The sequence below is a fragment of the Aspergillus uvarum genome (assembly GCF_003184745.1).
Source record: "Aspergillus uvarum CBS 121591 unplaced genomic scaffold BO82scaffold_11, whole genome shotgun sequence".
NCBI lineage: Eukaryota > Fungi > Ascomycota > Eurotiomycetes > Eurotiales > Aspergillaceae > Aspergillus > Aspergillus uvarum.
This window is the reverse complement of record NW_020291308.1, coordinates 364,818-381,808: the sequence shown is the minus strand read 5'-3', so window position 1 is coordinate 381,808 and position 16,991 is coordinate 364,818. Positions and strand designations below refer to the sequence as shown.

At 52.5% G+C, this 16,991-nt stretch overlaps 6 protein-coding genes and 1 non-coding gene across 7 annotated transcripts; 1 reads left to right on the top strand and 6 right to left on the bottom strand.

Annotated features, from left to right (window-relative positions):
* Nucleotides 1–929: 929 nt before the first annotated feature.
* Nucleotides 930–1,734, top strand: BO82DRAFT_277231 (gluconokinase; the record flags this gene model as incomplete). The annotated part of the gene is made up of 2 exons (XM_025631175.1): nucleotides 930–1,181; nucleotides 1,270–1,734. 2 exons carry the CDS (start codon nucleotides 930–932, stop codon nucleotides 1,732–1,734), a joined length of 717 nt encoding a protein of 238 aa, XP_025494632.1.
* A 446-nt stretch (nucleotides 1,735–2,180) lies between these two features.
* Nucleotides 2,181–3,362, bottom strand: BO82DRAFT_409655 (uncharacterized protein; the record flags this gene model as incomplete). Its single annotated transcript, XM_025639740.1, has 3 exons — nucleotides 3,168–3,362; nucleotides 3,003–3,111; nucleotides 2,181–2,930 (listed from the first exon to the last, which is right to left on the bottom strand). The coding sequence occupies exons 1-3, from the start codon at nucleotides 3,332–3,334 to the stop codon at nucleotides 2,181–2,183; spliced, it is 1,026 nt and encodes a 341-aa protein (XP_025494631.1). The 5' UTR covers nucleotides 3,335–3,362.
* Nucleotides 3,363–4,026: 664 nt separating this feature from the next.
* Nucleotides 4,027–7,768, bottom strand: BO82DRAFT_399674 (uncharacterized protein; the record flags this gene model as incomplete). Its single annotated transcript, XM_025639136.1, has 3 exons — nucleotides 4,027–4,819; nucleotides 4,881–6,607; nucleotides 7,367–7,768. 3 exons carry the CDS (start codon nucleotides 7,766–7,768, stop codon nucleotides 4,027–4,029), a joined length of 2,922 nt encoding a protein of 973 aa, XP_025494630.1.
* Nucleotides 7,769–8,301: 533 nt separating this feature from the next.
* On the bottom strand, nucleotides 8,302–8,383 carry BO82DRAFT_t82. The gene has a single exon. It is a non-coding gene; the product is annotated as a tRNA-Ser (tRNA).
* Nucleotides 8,384–8,845: 462 nt separating this feature from the next.
* On the bottom strand, nucleotides 8,846–9,594 carry BO82DRAFT_351980 (uncharacterized protein). The gene has a single exon (XM_025634567.1). The coding sequence runs from the start codon at nucleotides 9,476–9,478 to the stop codon at nucleotides 8,999–9,001; it is 480 nt and encodes a 159-aa protein (XP_025494629.1). The 5' UTR covers nucleotides 9,479–9,594; the 3' UTR covers nucleotides 8,846–8,998.
* A 2,408-nt stretch (nucleotides 9,595–12,002) lies between these two features.
* BO82DRAFT_390154 (serine protease) lies at nucleotides 12,003–13,245 on the bottom strand (the record flags this gene model as incomplete). The annotated part of the gene is made up of 2 exons (XM_025638499.1): nucleotides 12,242–13,245; nucleotides 12,003–12,010 (listed from the first exon to the last, which is right to left on the bottom strand). Exons 1-2 carry the CDS (start codon nucleotides 12,801–12,803, stop codon nucleotides 12,003–12,005), a joined length of 570 nt encoding a protein of 189 aa, XP_025494628.1. The 5' UTR covers nucleotides 12,804–13,245.
* Nucleotides 13,246–14,792: 1,547 nt separating this feature from the next.
* On the bottom strand, nucleotides 14,793–15,309 carry BO82DRAFT_399670 (uncharacterized protein; the record flags this gene model as incomplete). Its single annotated transcript, XM_025639135.1, has 2 exons — nucleotides 14,793–15,086; nucleotides 15,142–15,309. 2 exons carry the CDS (start codon nucleotides 15,307–15,309, stop codon nucleotides 14,793–14,795), a joined length of 462 nt encoding a protein of 153 aa, XP_025494627.1.
* Nucleotides 15,310–16,991: the final 1,682 nt, after the last annotated feature.

The window sequence follows — 16,991 nt, the reverse complement described above, 5'->3', positions numbered from 1 at the left end:
TTCACAACGATGGTTGGAGCAATGGATGGGATTTTTCGTCTCATCTCATCTGGATCAATGGCGATGGCGGAGAATGTGACACAGGTGCTGCGTCACTGTACTGTGGATGCCTAGCTGTCTATTCTGTGAATACAGAGTGGTGTAAGCCATACGTATGTGATACCACACTCGATCGGATCTCCCGCTAACAACCAGACCGCCGGAGTCTCAGGGAAGGAAAGACGGTTCTTTATTTCTTTTTTTCCCCCACCCTTTTTTTTTCTTGGTGTTCCTTTCCCCCCCACTCCAAATGCAGTGCTGCAGTGGTGATGAAATGACGACCAAGTTATTTCTGATACCTTAAACCCGGCCCTTTCTGCGTGTTGTCTCAACACCCGATGCCAGAAGCCGGGGTGGATCCTGGAACTGAGTAGGGAAGAATGATCAATCACATTCAATCAGGTCGCAAATTCAGGAAAAAACCAGACCGGACGAAACAGTGTCATTCTGAAGCCGATAACGCCCCCCCGGACTGACTGAGTGACTGACCCACAGCCCATGGGATTATTATTAGTATTGTTGCCCGTTCTGGAAACCCTTTCATCATTCTGATTTCCCGTCTTTCCTTTTTGCTTTTGCTTGAGAGCCGTAGTTTCTTCCCCGATCTTGTTCTTGCCCTTCTTAAGCTCAGTCTTTCCCCCGGTTGTTGCGTCAGGGAGAACTTAAGCCAACTTTTACCCACCTCTACTGAGTACATCCATACACCACACACTTTCCACTCTGCCGCTCCTACACAAGCTCCAACTCCAACTCCAACAATCCCAACTGTGGTTCCAACCAAAATCCCACAAATTCCGAGCACGTCATAACACCCAAGTATCCCAGCGCACCGTTCATTGTCCCAGAACCCCTTAAAACCCAAACCCAACACTCCCCAACTACAAATCATCATGCTCTCCGCCGGCGAACGCCCGCAACCCGCCATGAAGAACAAGGGCGCGGTGGTAGACACCCCCCTCAACATCAACCACACCACCACGAACCCCATGTGGGCCGACCAGACCCAGCAGCAGCCGCCGGCCCAACCGCCGCAGCAGATCCAACACATCTGGGTGGTGACCGGGCCCGCCGGGTGCGGGAAGAGCACCGTCGGGCGCGGTCTGCAGGAGGAATTGGGGGTGCCATTCCTCGAAGGCGATGATGTACGTCCACCTCTCCCAAAAATACCAACTCTCTCCAGCCCACCCTTTCGAAATGCCTATCCGCGAATGCTAATCCCCCCCTGAACAGTTCCACCCGGCCTCGAACAAGACCAAAATGAGCAACGGGGTGCCGCTGACGGACGCGGACCGGTGGGACTGGCTGATCTCGCTGCGGCAGGCGGCGATCGCGGCGCTGTCGCCGTCGGAGGCGAACGGCTACCGGCCGCCGACGGGGGTGGTGGTGGCGTGCTCGGCGCTGAAGAAGAAGTACCGGGACGTGATGCGCGTGGCGGCGTACGGCTCGCCCGCGGTGCAGATCCACTTCATCTACCTCAAGGTCGACCCGACGGCGCTGCTGCAGCGCGTCACGCAGCGGCAGGCCCACTACATGAAGAGCAGCATGGTGCAGTCGCAGCTGATGGACCTGGAGGAGCCCGTGGTCGGGGACGAGTGGGATGCGCTGATCGTGGACGTGCACGCCGGCCAGGCGGAGGTGCTGCAGGAGGTGATTGCCCTGGTGCGGGATGCGCTGGTGAAGTTCCAGCATAGCTAGCTAGGCTGAGGGTGACGAGGCTAAGGGCCAAAGGTGTTTGTTTCGGGTGTTCTTTTGTGGGGGATTTGTAGATTTGCGACAGGGCGTTTTTGGGTCTGGGCCGTTTGATACCTATTATGTATATGATTATGGTTTGAATTGATATTATACATTATCTTGATTGAATTGGACATAGTAGTGTACTAGTATCAATTTCATTTAAACGATTGCGTTTCACATTTCAAGCATGCGGTAACCTTCTAACACCATACGCCATTAAGAGAACCATACCTACCCAGAACACAATCCCAACCGAGCATAAAAAATGCATAAATCTCATCCCACCAAACATACAAAAACACCTCCAAACAACAACCGCAACCCCAACCCCCAAGATAAAGCTTAGCCCGATCCCCTTCTACCTAGACCTCCTCCCACCCCCATTCTCCGTCCCGGAACCCTCCCCCCTACAACTCCCGCCCCTCCCTCCCAGCAGACCTCACCGAAGAAATCGCCCCATAAACAACCCTCAACTCGCGCTCACCCCACCCGCGGCGCCCGCGGCGCACCCGCCCGCGCCGCGCATCCGCCTCCGCCTGACTCTCCAGCCGCCCGTCGGGCCCCCGCCGCCGGTGCCAGAACCCCGCCGCCCCCAGCCCGTGCCGCGCGATGCTGCCGCGCCGCGCTTCTTGAAGGAGGACCCGGCGCCGGAGGATGCTTGCGGTGCGGCGGGGGCGGTGGCTGTGCGAGCTGGGGGTACACTCGGAGGTGGACTCGGAGGTTGAGGTTGAGGTGGACTCAGAGGTGGGGCTGCGCTGCTGGTGCTGGTGATGCGGGTGATGCTGGTGGTGGTGTTCGTGATGGGGGCGGAGCGGGGAGTGGTCTGGGGCGTGGGTGGTGAAGGTTTTGGAGGGGCCGTAGAGGTAAGGGGTTGGTTTTCTGCGTTTGCGCGGGGGTACTCCGGACTTTTGGGAGGGGGGCGAGGCTTGGGAGGAGCGGGAGGAGCGGGAGGATCGCGAGGATCGCGAGGATTTGGATTTCGGGGGCGAGGGGGAGGGGGAGGGGGAGGGGGGTCGTGTGGGTGAAGAGGCTGGGTATGGTTCTTCAAGGCCGGAAGTGCAGGTGCTTGGGGGGAGGACTGAGGGCTGGTGGGAGAGCGGGGGGGAGGGGGGTGCGGTGGGGAGGATGTGCGAGCTGGGGTCGTGAGTTCTTGGGTACTGTTTCCCCCGTTATATTAGTATCAAGGTCGGGTTTATTAACAGGCAGCGTGGACGGGTTGGGGACGTTACATTCCGCAGGTCGGAGAGATCGGGTCCACCGTCTTCGGCCAGCTGTCGTAGGTGGGCTTGTTGCGCTTCGGAGAGGTGGCTGTACACTTCTGGGGCGAAGGTGCGGGCTCTGTATCCTTCGATGTCAGTATGATAGATATGTTGAGGAAGGCAGTGGTGGCATACCTCGCCGGATGGGCAACCCGTCCCTTTTGTTTGTGTTTGATCTCGAGCTCGAGTAGAGCATCTGGGGTGAGATGGCGGGCTTTTTCGTAACGGGCACGGTTCCTGGACATTAGAGATACCCTTCGGCTTCGTTTGGGCTTGGGGGCTTTAAGAGGGTCGGAGGGCATGTTTGTTGGTATACTCCCTCAGGAGTGGTTGTATTGTATATTGATATGATGAAAATCGGGGTGTTTGTCATTTGTCGAATCCCGATGACGAGAGTGGGCTGCGAGGGATCTTGGATGAAAGCAGAAGTAGAGTCATCAATCGCGCTGGTGTAGTTCACATGAATGTATTTATCAATTTCCGTTCTAGCCTAAGATACAATATCAATCCACAGACAAAGAACAACTGGACTTCGTCGGACAAAGGCCATGTCCTTTGTGAATGGGCGTTGTCGTGCATCAGAACCCACTGTTGCAGAAGAGACAAAGAGACGACTTGTGATTGAGGTCATTCTACGGAAGACCACCTACATGTTCATTGTGCCGGACAATCACAATTGTGAATTTGGTTCTTCCTGAAACAAGTAAAACTGCTTGTGGGTTTATGTCCGATATCACCAGACTGCTCACCGGGAGCTGGCACTGAGATGACAGACGAACCTCCTGGACATAACAAGAATTCCCACCTTGATTCAGATGACTTCTAACCACTACATCTCCGCCCAGGTCAATGATCGCTAGCCTACATGTGAATAGTCCTGTTCAGTCTACACGCCAATGACTTAGTGTGCCGTTAGTTCATCCTCTACCCAGTCAATACTAAATCCCCCCAGTCCCTGTACATATCCCAACAGCAACAGCACTAACCTGGTCAGCTACCCCAGAGACCTGTACACAGAAGGCAGGTCATACACCACATCGCTCCCCACCGGCTCTGTACTAGTCATAGGCTGTTTGCTTAGATGGGGCAGCGGCTCCGGCACACGAGTCAAAGGCTGCTGCTGATCAGTGAACGGATCATACACCGTCTTCTCCCCGACGCCATGGCAGAACCGCTCGAACCAGCTCTCAAACTCGACCCTGGACGAGTAGTCTCTCAAGTCGATCACCCCAGGGATCAGCGGAACAAGGCGGCCCTGCAGGTCGGGATCCGTGCATCTCTCCGCTATCTCGATGCTATGCTTACCTACCCCCGCCGGTGCTTCGGGCTTCTCGCGGCGATGATGCACATAATAGAAGAGCCCAACACGGGCGGAGAAGGCGACCACGACGGGCCGTCCGGGAAGGGGGAGTCTCTCCTCCACCTCATACCCGCTGCCCCAGCCTTCGCGGACATGCAGACGACGCAGGGCGTACTGCATGGTGGACACCCATTCTTCGACACTTTCGTCCCGCGCGCGGCGTAGAAAACAGTGGAAGCCACTGCAGCGGAAGGCGTCCATGGTGATCTCGCGGTATCCGGGTGGGCGGACGCAGTCGAATAGCCCCGTATCAAAACTGGAGCCGGGGCTGTCCTCCTCATCCTGATATCTTCGAATCAACTTCTTGAGATATCGGTCCCAGCCCTCCTCGACGGATCCAACATATAGATGATCGGGAAGATGGAAGAGCATGTCGAAGTTGATGGAGGGAGCGAAACCGGGGTAGGCTAATCGGTCATATGCCGCTCTGTGATGAAGGGTTAGATGCTGCCCAAACCCCTGCCGTGAGTGGGGAAGTACCCTCCTACCTGCGCGGCATTGTAACTGTTTTTGTGTAAGGAGCATCCCCGCTAGGGACGTTCACCAAGTGCCACTGCACAGAGTCGATGATACTGGGTCTCGAGGGGTCTTCAATTCCGATGATCGGGGTCAGTACTAAGTCCTTGTAGCATCGCATAAACCCCCCTCGACATAGTCGGGTAGTACTCTGGGTTCCAGTACGCCGGTCCACCAAGGTGTAGGAAGTACTGTGAAGGTCAAACTCAACGATGGTATAATGGTCATTCAGCCGAAGCTCGGACAGACTGGTCTTGCGGCAATAAGCCGACAGTTTGCTGAGACTGCGATACGTTCGAGCATCGGTGAGCTGCATCACAGTTGCCAGAGTCTCGTTAGGCAACACATGGGACACGGCACCTTCCAGATCATGATATGTGGCTGCGTCGAAGAAACGCAAGAGTGTCACAAAGACGATGGAATAGTTCATCTCCTCGGCGAGGCGCACTGTCAGTGACTGGTTAGTGTCATCCAGTTGACAATCGTGACCGTTGGGTCTGGCCAGATCATTGGACCTAGAATTCTGATGAGACTTGGTGCTAGATTTGGAATCTTTGACATTCCCCAAAGTACGAGGCGATCTATTCCGAGGCCCTCTTGCGAATGAAGAATTAGTGTCATCAAATTCGAACAATGTCATAATTGGACTTCTCTCCACAAGAATAGTCAGGTCTGATTGCGCCTGGACACGCAGTAGGATTACATCCAGAATCGAGAAGACGATCGCATAGAATGATTTGCGTCCCTGTTCGAGTCCGGCTTCCACGGCCTCGGCAATCGCGGCTTCTTCTATGTCGACGCGATCCAGGCCCGTGACCAAGTGGACCAAGACACTATCCGACCAATACGTGGTTTGCCGGGGAGCCGACCCGGACCCCACTCCGGGATGGTGTGACTCGTGCAAAAATCGGGGCAGCAGGGTTGGTCGGAGGCTCAGAAATTCAGAGTATGACGACTTTTCGCCATGAACCAGGTAATACCCTTCCTTCTTGTGGTTAGCATCCAGAGAACCGGGACTTGCAAATGATACAGCACCCGTGGCCAGAGACACGATAGCATATGCTATTTCTCTGAAGGGAAAGTCTGTGGGGCTCCATTCGAGATAGCTCCCATCCAGAAGATCGCGATAGTGCCCCTGGAATCGTGTGAACGTCGAGGCCAGAAAGGATTCCCGAAGGAAGGAGATGTCTTGAGAGAGATAGAAGGACTCTGGCGCAACCACCTCGACCTTGAACCGGTTGAACATCTTAATCAAGGTCTCTTTCACTTGAGGCTTGAAGGTGGGGTCGGCAAGCACATGTGGGGGTGTCCACTTGGCAGGTGCGCGGCGGCGACGAGCATCCTTACCGAGGTACAGGATCCATTTCTGGTCGCTAGCGATGCTGGAGAGCCGGAGATGAACGGCATTGTCGATGCTGAAGATCTCTTGGTCCAAGTCGACGGTGTAAACCCATTCATGATCTCCGTTCCGCCACCCCGGGGGCAGTAGCTGCAAAGGCGGCGATTCAAGCCGGTCGTCGAGGGCCAAGTAGCTCATCTCGTAGCGCTCAGTGAGGGAGGCGTTCGAGTCCTCGTCGATGGACTGGATGGCCACGGGGAGGCACTGCGTTTCGAATTGGTGAACGAGACGAGAAAACGTGGAGCGAAGAGCTTGGAGCCATGCTGATTGAGGGGTCAGAAATAACTTGCTCGTAGAAAGCTGAGTATATTCAGTGACGTGCCTTGGTACTGGATGGGATCTTCAGGGATAGTGTCGATCAACTCTATGCCCAGACCTTCCGGATAACTGTCCCACCGGTTAGAGTACGCAAAGTACCTACCACGGCAACGAATGAACAGCAGGCCTTTCACGGCCATGCTAAAATAATGGCTATTGCTTGGTAATGGAGATCATGAGCATTGGAAAAGCAGAAGAACGAGAAGGAGATGTCGGATGGGTGTGTTGGTTGCGAGAGGGAATGAGAAAGGAGAAGGGGAAGGAAGAGAAAAGGTGGGGTATGAGAGACTATGGGGGAAGTAAACAGAAAAACTAGTGGCCACTGACCACAAACACAGCAAACTCGCGGCTGACAAGGATTCACACCACCGCTGAATTGCAATTGGAAGCTGTAATTGCAGCCATAGAAAGACTGACAGCATGTGGGGCACGAGGCAATCTAGAAGCCTTAGCGCGCGATAGCTCGAAAACCAAAGATGCAAGCAGCCAAGTGGATTGCAGGCCTACCTAGACTTGCCACTTGCCACTAAAAATCATACAATCCAACTCTCAAACACATCAAAGGAAAAAAAAAACGAGAAGATAGTGTAAAATATTCATATCATATCAATATTCTATTAAAGAAAGTGGCCTTCCAATTGAAGAGCCATCACCGCCAATCCATGCTCCGCAACGCTCTCAATGCCAATAGTTAATAATCTCGAGCACCCGAAAGCCCACCTCTGCGACAGCGAAACTCACCGGTTCAATCTGGTTGCGGGGAAAGTCCTGGATCTTCCAGAACTGCAGATCATACTCATCCTTCTGGCCGTCCTTCTGGACACGACGCAGCATCTTGGTGGACCAATTTAGCTCAGTCTGCTCCTCGTGCTCCCAGTCCTCATTGGACATCAGTCGGCAGAGCTTCGAGTTGAGGTCCTTGTGGGCTTCTCCGAGGCACTCCCCGTCGCGCGTGATGACCCGGACCAGGACATGTTTCAGGCTTGGAGCGATTTCCGCCGGAGAGAAGTCCTCCGTCTCAAGGCGCACCTCAACCTGGGACTTGAGAAGTATCAACAGGCCCGGAAGTGAGAGGTCCCGCTTGCCTTCAACCCAGAAGTCTAGGGTCCAGAGATTGTGAGTTTCTCTCCGGGATGAAGGCATTGTGTTCTTGTTGTTGAAGGTGGAACACATACTGGAGTATGTCGGCTTCTTTGTGATTTGGGGTAGGGTGTGGAGCTGTCTCTGCATTGGGTGTGATGGGTCCTTTTATATTCCATGCTGGATATAGGGACGAGAGGGTTCGTAGCCGGAGATTTTCTGAAGATGCCAGTCTACGAGGCTTGCAGCTATGGGTTTGGAGGAGATTGTCGAGCACAAGGGGTCTGTGGAACAATGGATATTGTTAAGTCGAACATCACCCAGGGAACTGGCAAGGATCACGGAAACAAAGGAGGCGTCATCCCATTTGCTGGCTATACCGATTAGACTCGGTGTTGACTGCTTCATGCGAAGAATGCTCCGCCCCAACGGAATGCACCAGCTATGACATGTTCCAAGTCTCCGGGCCTCAGATGCATACGAGACATACGATTCTCGGTCTTGGTTATGAGTAAAATATAATCTTATCCTCAGATCGAGGATGGCGGGCATTGGTTGCTTCAGGATCACGCGGCGGAAAAACAAAAGGTAAAAAACGACAACAGTCGGATTTGAACCGACGCCTCCGAAGAGAATAGATTTCTAGTCTATCGCCTTAGACCGCTCGGCCATATTGTCTTATTGATGGTAAACAAGCTGTTGTTTAATTTGATGTGTCAATTTTATGGCTTACATCTCGTTGAACCATCCGTGGCTTTCTCCACACTTCTTGTATAGTTCCATCTCAATTGCGATGATCATTCCGACCGGTTTCATACTCCATGATGCAATTGAGTATCATGACTTGAAATCTCCCTTTATATCGAGTTGTCAATACCTTTGGGGTTTGTGGGTTCTTACGCGACTATTGCTTGGAACAAGAATATATGTTGAGGTATCAAGATATGCACAGTACATCGATCATCCCATGTTATGAAGAACAAACAAGTATACGAACTCTTCTTACATCACAGAACGAAAGAAGTCACCTCTAACCCGAGGCTGAGGTGACTTTTTAACAATCCTCTATCATCACTCACTTGCAACCCAACACGTAACCTACGTTGTCCAAAAGTCGCATGAAACTACAGCTGAAAACAGTCAAAGAAAATAAATTGAATTTGATCTACCTGCCCCTGCCTGATTTCCACCCATCAGCAACTTGAATAGAATTCAACTCAGACCACTAATATCGACCAACAAACTGCATCCCGCCTCGCACCATTTCTCATCCCAATTCCCGATCACCAAGCATCACCACCACCAAGTTTTGACAATCAAATCTTCTGGAATACAATGAAGGAACAGATATTCATTCTCCGAGCACGGAAAGTCGGCGTACTCAGGAAGATAAGTCTTGGCCACATTGAGCCATGTATCCAACTTCATGACGGTCACCTTGTGCCCCTCTCGGGATCTATACGCCCCCAGACGGGAAGCATCAATCATGTGCACCCTGACATTCGTCTCCCCAGCACGTCGGCGTCTCTTGGCCTCATGAAACGCCCATTCCCGGTCACTTGAAGTGGAAATAAATGCAGTCGGCCTCCGGTTCCCCCAGTTGAGGTGTACCCACAGTTCAACCTGCAAGTCCGACCTTTGCCTCCAGTCCTGGGGTCGAAATGGGACCCATTGGTTTCCCTCGGACAGGATCCCCAAGTCTTCGATCATTTGAGCCCTGGAGTGGTCGCTCTCGACACGATAGACAAAACGACCTGACTCCCACGATGGCATCCTGGCGAACGAGAATCAAACAATAATGATATCTTTTCGCTGCTTCGGCTTCTAGAAAGAGCGCTCCCAGGCAAAAATCGATCAGAAACCCTCACAACTGCATACGAAAATAAGAAGGAAGTAAGAAAGCCAGCGAGAATAGAGAGGGCAGGAAGCGCATTTAATATCTACTGTGCCGCCTGCTCTACGCGCTCAGGGGCCTTGCGCAGGCGAACGCGTCGATAAGGACGCGTCCGCAAATCAGGCGGCACCACGTCAGACTATGAATCAGCAGAGGCTATTGAAGCCGAATACTTCCATTTGGAGAAGTAGTTGGCAGAGGTATTAGGTAGATTACTACCTAGTAGCGACGGCGGCAGGAAGTGCTTGGGGAGAGGTAATTCGTTCGGCGGCTGTGGCACTGCCACGAACAATCGTCGTATTGCTCAGCCACTACGCTTGTAATCTTCGGAGGTCCGTCGCAACTGCGCCTCTAGCTTATGTATGTACTGCAGAAACGTGACACAAGCTGTGCTGTCCGTCACCCGATCGCATGTGGGGTAAGAACCACTGATGATTACTGCCAAAGATTGGGCACGCACCTCCACAGACACATGCAAAGAAGATGGTACTAGTGCAGCCCTCATACTTTGGCTGTCCCATATCTTGATTGAACCGACCGAAGGATAGCAAAAGCAAGAAAAGCGAAGCCAGAAACATAAAGTAGTCTCAAGCCAACCATCCTTTCCGAGCCCATAACGTCTACTGGTCGCACAATCGAATCTCGCAGTCAGCAAGATATGATACCGTCTCACAAATTTCAACGAAGTCATCTCAGATCGCTGATCACCGCCGCCCGAAGCAATGCGACCAAGATCGATTCAAGGACTCTCGCTTGTTCCTCGGGAAGAGCGTGACCACATTTAGATGCCGTGCATTGCTCGCCTCGGCAAAGAGTCCGTCGAGAGTGTTGGAAAATGGTGGAAAGCTTGATGCATGCAGGAGGATAAAGACCCTGGACAAAGTCAAGGCAGCCCTTTGAGCACAACTGAAAAGACATTGTGCTGGCAGACTGCTAGTATGCTGAATTGCGCAAGCCTGCAGATATTGTGATGCTATACAAGTATTCATTGCGGAGGCTGCGTGCCAGATGCCAGACTACGATGCATGGGACGGCGCATGAAGACATAAGCACCGTCCTACCGAACAGCAATCTATGGTGAAATTTTCCGTCAGTACACCAGAAGTCTAGGAGCTGGCATTTTGCCTAGAAATTATCTTTGATACGCGCATGCGTGGCTTGAAGCTACATCATAGCCCACCGTCACATGTATGACATCGCTAGGCTTCATCTATTGAATATCCGCTAACTCATCTCAATAATCACCTACAAAATCCAGGTGAGCCTTAACTCGTCAATTGAGGTATATCTATTGAAAGCATTACGCGATATGACCACGGTCAAAGCTCTAAATAAGCATGATTGCAGCATACGTTGTCCCAACTCAGCACACCTGCCGCAACATCTGACGCTTACTTACACAACATCAAGATCTCCGATGATTACGCGTATTGCATCATAGTTCTCAGAGTCTGTGAAACAACACCGAGATGAAGCTGCTATGAAAGAACAAAGGTTGTCAGAGAATCATGGGTATAAGTTCATGATGCCTACCACCTAGATCGCTCCAACCTCGCAGCAAGCTCCACAAAGGGACATCTCGCTGCTGACCTTGCTCCCTTCACACTTCACACATATCTCCTCATCTCCTCGAGTCATAAATCCTCACCAGGACCACAAGATGAGATTCCCGGGCACCTTCGGCACGATCAACCCCCGGGAGAAGTGGGACATCAACTGGAACGATGTGGCGCCGTATGTACAATTCAGTTTTCTAGTATTCAAATCAAAGAGGCGACCTTTTTCTATTAAGCCTGCAAAGGACAAAAGCTAATATAGCCTAGAGGAGAACCTCGTCAGGCCAACCTCTGGCTCACGCACTACGCGCATCAACCCGAGCTCCAGCCCATCAAGCTCAACGAGGAGCCGGTGGATATCCACGAAGAAAGTCGATATCAGGTTCAGCCGCGCTACGATGTGCCATGCGCGTGAGTTTGATCCCGTCTAGAGTGTAAATTAAAACCAGCGTGCTGATGGACGTTGATGCCAAGGAACGGATGGCGGATCTGGGCGATGGAGCCCTCAAAGAACCCGGTGAACAATAAGGACCCGATTGCCGAGTCCGAGGATCTGAACACATCCTGCGGGGGAGGAGAGTCGGAGGATTAGGACTAGCCGAAAGGTACTCGAGCTATCCTCGCTCGAGGTATCATATCCATTTGGGGGGAGACAGGGAAAGCACCTAGTATATGGTAACCCTAAGCCTTGGTAAGAGTTTTCCCCTGAAATAGGTTTTCCTCATACCGTCATGCAAATGCAGAGGCTACCTACCGTAACTACCACCTAGTACTTACTGTACCCAACATGGATCATGATCATCAATCCAATTTCAACCAAACGAACACCTACTGGATATATTATATTTTACAGCCCTGTAACCCGACCAAGAAAACCCCTCAGAAATGACGTGCTCGCATAAACCCCGGGAAACCCCTTCCGTCCGCAGCCATGCCCCCACGAAACCACCCCCACCAAAACACCAACCTCATCGTTTCCATTCCCGCTCCCCGCCCCGCTCCCGCCCGCAACCACAACAGCAGGCCCCCCACTATCCCCCCCACAAGCATTCCTCCCGCCCGCGGGCGTTCCCGCACAGAACATACTGGCGGTCACCGGGCTGAACCCCCGATACAGAGCACGACACTCCTCTTTCCCGACGACCGCGACCGTCACAGCCCGCAGGCTCGGGGAGTTCGCGCTGCCCTCGCCGGTCGCGCCCCAGCCCGAGACCACCACCTCCGTTCCGGAGGCGAGCACCCCCGCCCCGAAGGCGGGCAACCCCACGGGCGCGATCTTGGGGCTGTACGTCAGATTCTCGGACAAGGTTAAAATGGCGAGGTCATTGTCGGCGGTCGGGGCGGAGTAATTGGGGTGGATGTGGATTGCGGAGACATTCACGAGAATTCCGCCGGCATCGCAGCGGGCGGAGCCGGCGCGGATGCGGAGGCGGTTGGGCGTGGCGCTGGCGACGCAGTGGGCGGCGGTGATGATGATGTGCGCGGGGCTGAGGATGCTGCCGCCGCAGGTGCGGGCGCCGCCGTAGAGGAGGGCGATTTGGTAGGGGTGGGCTTCGATGGGGACCTCGGTGCCGCCGACGATGCAGGGGGTTACGAGGGCGGTGACCGGTGAGATGAGGAGGTGGAGGAGGGCGAGGAGGGATCTCATTTTTGAGGGTTTTGAGGGTAAGGTAAGGTAAGGATAGGTAAGATCGATAAGGTTGTGGGTTGGGTTGTTGAGTGGGTTGCTTTACGTCTACACCTCTTTATACGAGGATTCCCACGGCGCAGTCTGAGCATATCTTATCCCCAGAATGCAGGAGTGTGCCTGTTGACCAGGCCAAAAGGGTCTCGCATTGTGTAACAGAGAAGCAGGATCGAACCCTACTCCCGGCACTCGTACGACACTACCTTCGGCACCATTGGGAGTGCTCTTCAGATCTGGTGACAAACGCAATCCCACCGCAAGTCATTTGCTCTTCTCTGGATCTCATCACCGGGGAGTTCGTCGCGCCCGGTGACCTGGCAGGAGGACGGTTCTTCCGGGATGGGGATTATGCTTCTGAGGAAGCAGGAAGGCTTCCCGTGTTGCTACCCATGCTGACTGGCGGTATGTGTATACTGAATCTCACCTATTCAGAGAAGAGTTTCGCGTGTACTGTACTGTACTGTAGTATACTATATCATACAACTGGGTATCTATATTAGAATGTGCTTCTAATCTAGCTGTGCATGGGGAGCTTGTTTCCTGCACCCTGTGGACGTAATGTGTATTCAATCTCCAGTAAATCAATTGTAAGCACGGAAGGAGATGCAAAACATCGGACTGTCCATTTGAGAGTCAACGCGTCCCAGGGCCGCGAGCACCACCGTGATCGTGCCAGAATGCTGCTGGCCCACTACGGAAGCAGTCAAGATAGATCAGTACAGGGAAACAAAAGCTTGCTCGAAGGGGGAAACTTATGAAACTTCTGGGAAGCTGTCAGCCCCAATAGTATTACAGACACCAGAATCAGGGACAATATATGGTCGAGATGCACTCGCCGTTCTGCGCGGTATAGCCGGGGGGGGGGGCAGCCATATGTCTGATCGGGCGGCTCACCGCTCGCCGCGCCCGTGTCGATGATTTTGCTCAGATACCCTCACGACCCTGAAATAATAACGTATCCACGTCCTCGGCGCTATGCCTCAGTCTATGCCACCCATATGCTTATGTTGTTGCAACAAGGTATTACGCCACAACCGATGATACAGTGCGAATATAAGAAGAACCCAGCACATACGACCACAGGGTGTGGAAAATAGGGCTTCCCGTCCGCTCAGCCGTACTCAAGCCACACGCCGGGAGGTTAGTAGTTGGGTGGGTGACCACCAGCGAATCCCTTCTGTTGTATGTTTTTGCCTCCCCATCTTTTCTCTCTTATCTCATCTTTCTTTCTTGGCACTGACAAAAAGAAGTGTCTTAGGCGTTGTCTTGTCCTTCCTTGTATATCCATTTACCTAATGAATATGCACACTTTCCTGCGGTGATATGTCAGATGATCATTGACTAAGGGTTCTTCCATTCAAGCCAACAATACACCCCCGCTTTCAAAGCTTGGCTGCCTTCTCCTCTTGTCGAAAATCCATGAGCAGGACTTCAATGTTGGTAGCTATATTGAGGAATGCAATTCCGGGGATACTATACAGTCCATTCCAACTTTGACATGCGTGCCGTACCCTTTATCGATGGAGTTACTCTAGAGTATCCATAAGACAAGGATCAACGGCATTTAACCCATCTGACGCGCGCATCACACTTTGTGTCTGCCATCCTTCTGGACGTTTTGCCCCTTTTGATCTTCGCTACGTGGAGGGGATACAGACACTGTGCGCTTGTTCCTGCGCTTGTCACTGTAGTGGAAAAGAGACTCGGGCATTCGAGACTGTGATGATGTTACTATGATGACTTGATATGGAGGTTTTGCGAGTTGGATGCTCTTGAGGAATATGACGAACTGATAATTCACTCAGCGCCCGCTCCTACAATAGTCCCGACCCCAAGTTGAGATATTACGGTGGTTCGTCAGTCGTCTCTAACATAATATACTAGTTAAACCACTACCCGAGGGCGAAAGACAACCAAGATCTGTGGAAGCTAGCGAATCGATCTAACTGCCTACGTACACCCCTGTTGCGGTCTCTCAAGGTCCGGGAAATTTTCGTCACACGCTGCAAAGGAGATGGATGGCTGGGCGGCATAGAAAGCACCATACTTCGGATTGAGCTTGTCAAAGGGTGGTGACGGCCCCGTCCGGTTGGAGAACGGCCCACGGTGCGGTGCACTGTGCACGTCGCAGCTTTCGAGAAGCAGCAGGAGAGCATCGAGTCGAGATATCACTTTCGTCCTCTCGTACCCCAGTACCTCAGTCTTGGGGGTTTGGCATAGGATGCTCAACTGGCAAGGATTGCTCTGCATACTTGGTCAGAACCCGTAAGGCAGTTGCAGCTGCGGAGTGGAAACGGACCGTCAAATCGTCAAGCTTGTGCTTGTTGGTACACCAGAAGGAACAGAAGAGGTCATATCCCTTCCGGATGACTCGCAGCACCGAGTAGGTGTTGTTTCCAGAGTCAACTGCCAACATCAGATAGCCATCCTTGTCAACTGATGGGCTCTTCCAACCACTGCCGATCATTTCACCAGCATATATATAGGACCTTCTCCCGATGGATGATATGTCAGCGGCTCAATCCGGCTAAGCCGCTGCGGAGGCTGCCACATCTACTAAAGAGCCCTAGCCTGGATGCTCTCCCACCACCGTCGGAGTGCTCCAAAGATCGCCCGTCGCGTCGGGTCCTGGACCCAGAGGTCTTCCGACTGTCAGTTAAACTGAAGGTGAACCCCCCAGGAAACCGCCGCCCGACGGTCAACTGAGGCGGAGCTCCTGTAAACCATAGCACGGGGCTCAGATCGCGATGCACACAGGGTATCCTGTGCGCATACTGCTGGGATCCCAGTTGATTAAAAGCTTCAAGTTTTCACCAGCGTGACCACTTCTAAGACAATGTGCTGCCGGCATAGACGGGCCAGGGGTCAAGTCTATTTTTTACTCACGATTGCTCTGTTGAGGATTAGTACGCATAATATTTCCTGTTCAGAGCGCGAAAGTCTGTGTATATCATGTCTGCTAGGGACTAAATTACTAGTAACAGCTAAGCTAGAGTTTCGGGGTGCATAGGAGGAGCTGACTTGGATGGAGGTTGGGGTCTAGTAAAATACTGCAGTACTTGATATATTTAGACTATACGTGATGGGTGCTCCGAGACTGTGAGTGAGTCTCTGCTAGCATCACCTTAATCACTCTCTAATAGATCTGTTGCTTGTTTTAAGAGAAAGTCATGTAGCCCTTTAGCAAATATATTATGCAAGTGCAAATAGAACTAGAGAATCTAGAGCTATTCAATCATGATCAAAACTCTTCTTATACTTCTTCACTAGAGGTAAGCTCCGTTTGGGGTTAGGGTCGCGGGCTACGGCTGTCCGCCGGTGCCATATCTGACGCGGCCAGGACTGAGTTGACCAGACTGCTATAGCAGTGTGATATGAGCAATATAATAGTGATACTACGAGTTTGGAGTCCAGTGACAAAATTCGACACATAGGGCTATATCTATCATTCTTCAAGATAGATACTTGGCGCACCAGACCACAAAGGCTGGCAAACCCAGGTTTATGGCTGATGTTGAGGAATGAGATATATTCTCCTTCCTCTTTTATTTCTTCGATTCATATAATCATTGTACGAGCGCTTCGGACACGAGGGGATCACCCGGGCGTGCGGCTGGCCGACGACGCCGTCCATGGCCCGGTTTGCGTCGCTGGTGCAGCACCAGAATATCGAAGAAGCGCGGGTGGTTGGAAGGGCGGGTCACGGACCTGGGGCCCCTGGAGAATGCCGGCAAGATCTTGGTGTTTGCGCAGGTCCAGAAGGGGGGGAGGATCTTGGCGATTAACTTGAGTGTATGGGAGGAGGAATTGCTGGTTGATAGGTCGAAGCTTGAGACGGCGGGGAGGCAGAAGGGTCAAGGGTTGTTGGACATGCTGTGCGCGATGTTGTAGGAGGGGTTGGACAAGCCGTTGGAGGTGCTGGATTGTTAGTAATGTTTAGTGACCATATGGTCCCTTCTGGGGGGAGGGTTAATAGATTTCAGGTTACGTTCGCCAGAAGCCTTCATCCGTGATGGAGACGTTGTACAAAAGAAAAATAGGAAATTCCGACACACCTTGTAAAAATCGATACGAATCATATACAAATACAAATGAGTGGACAAGGCTATCTGATGGGCGGGCGGACGGGCGAGTTTTGCTGAGAAGAAC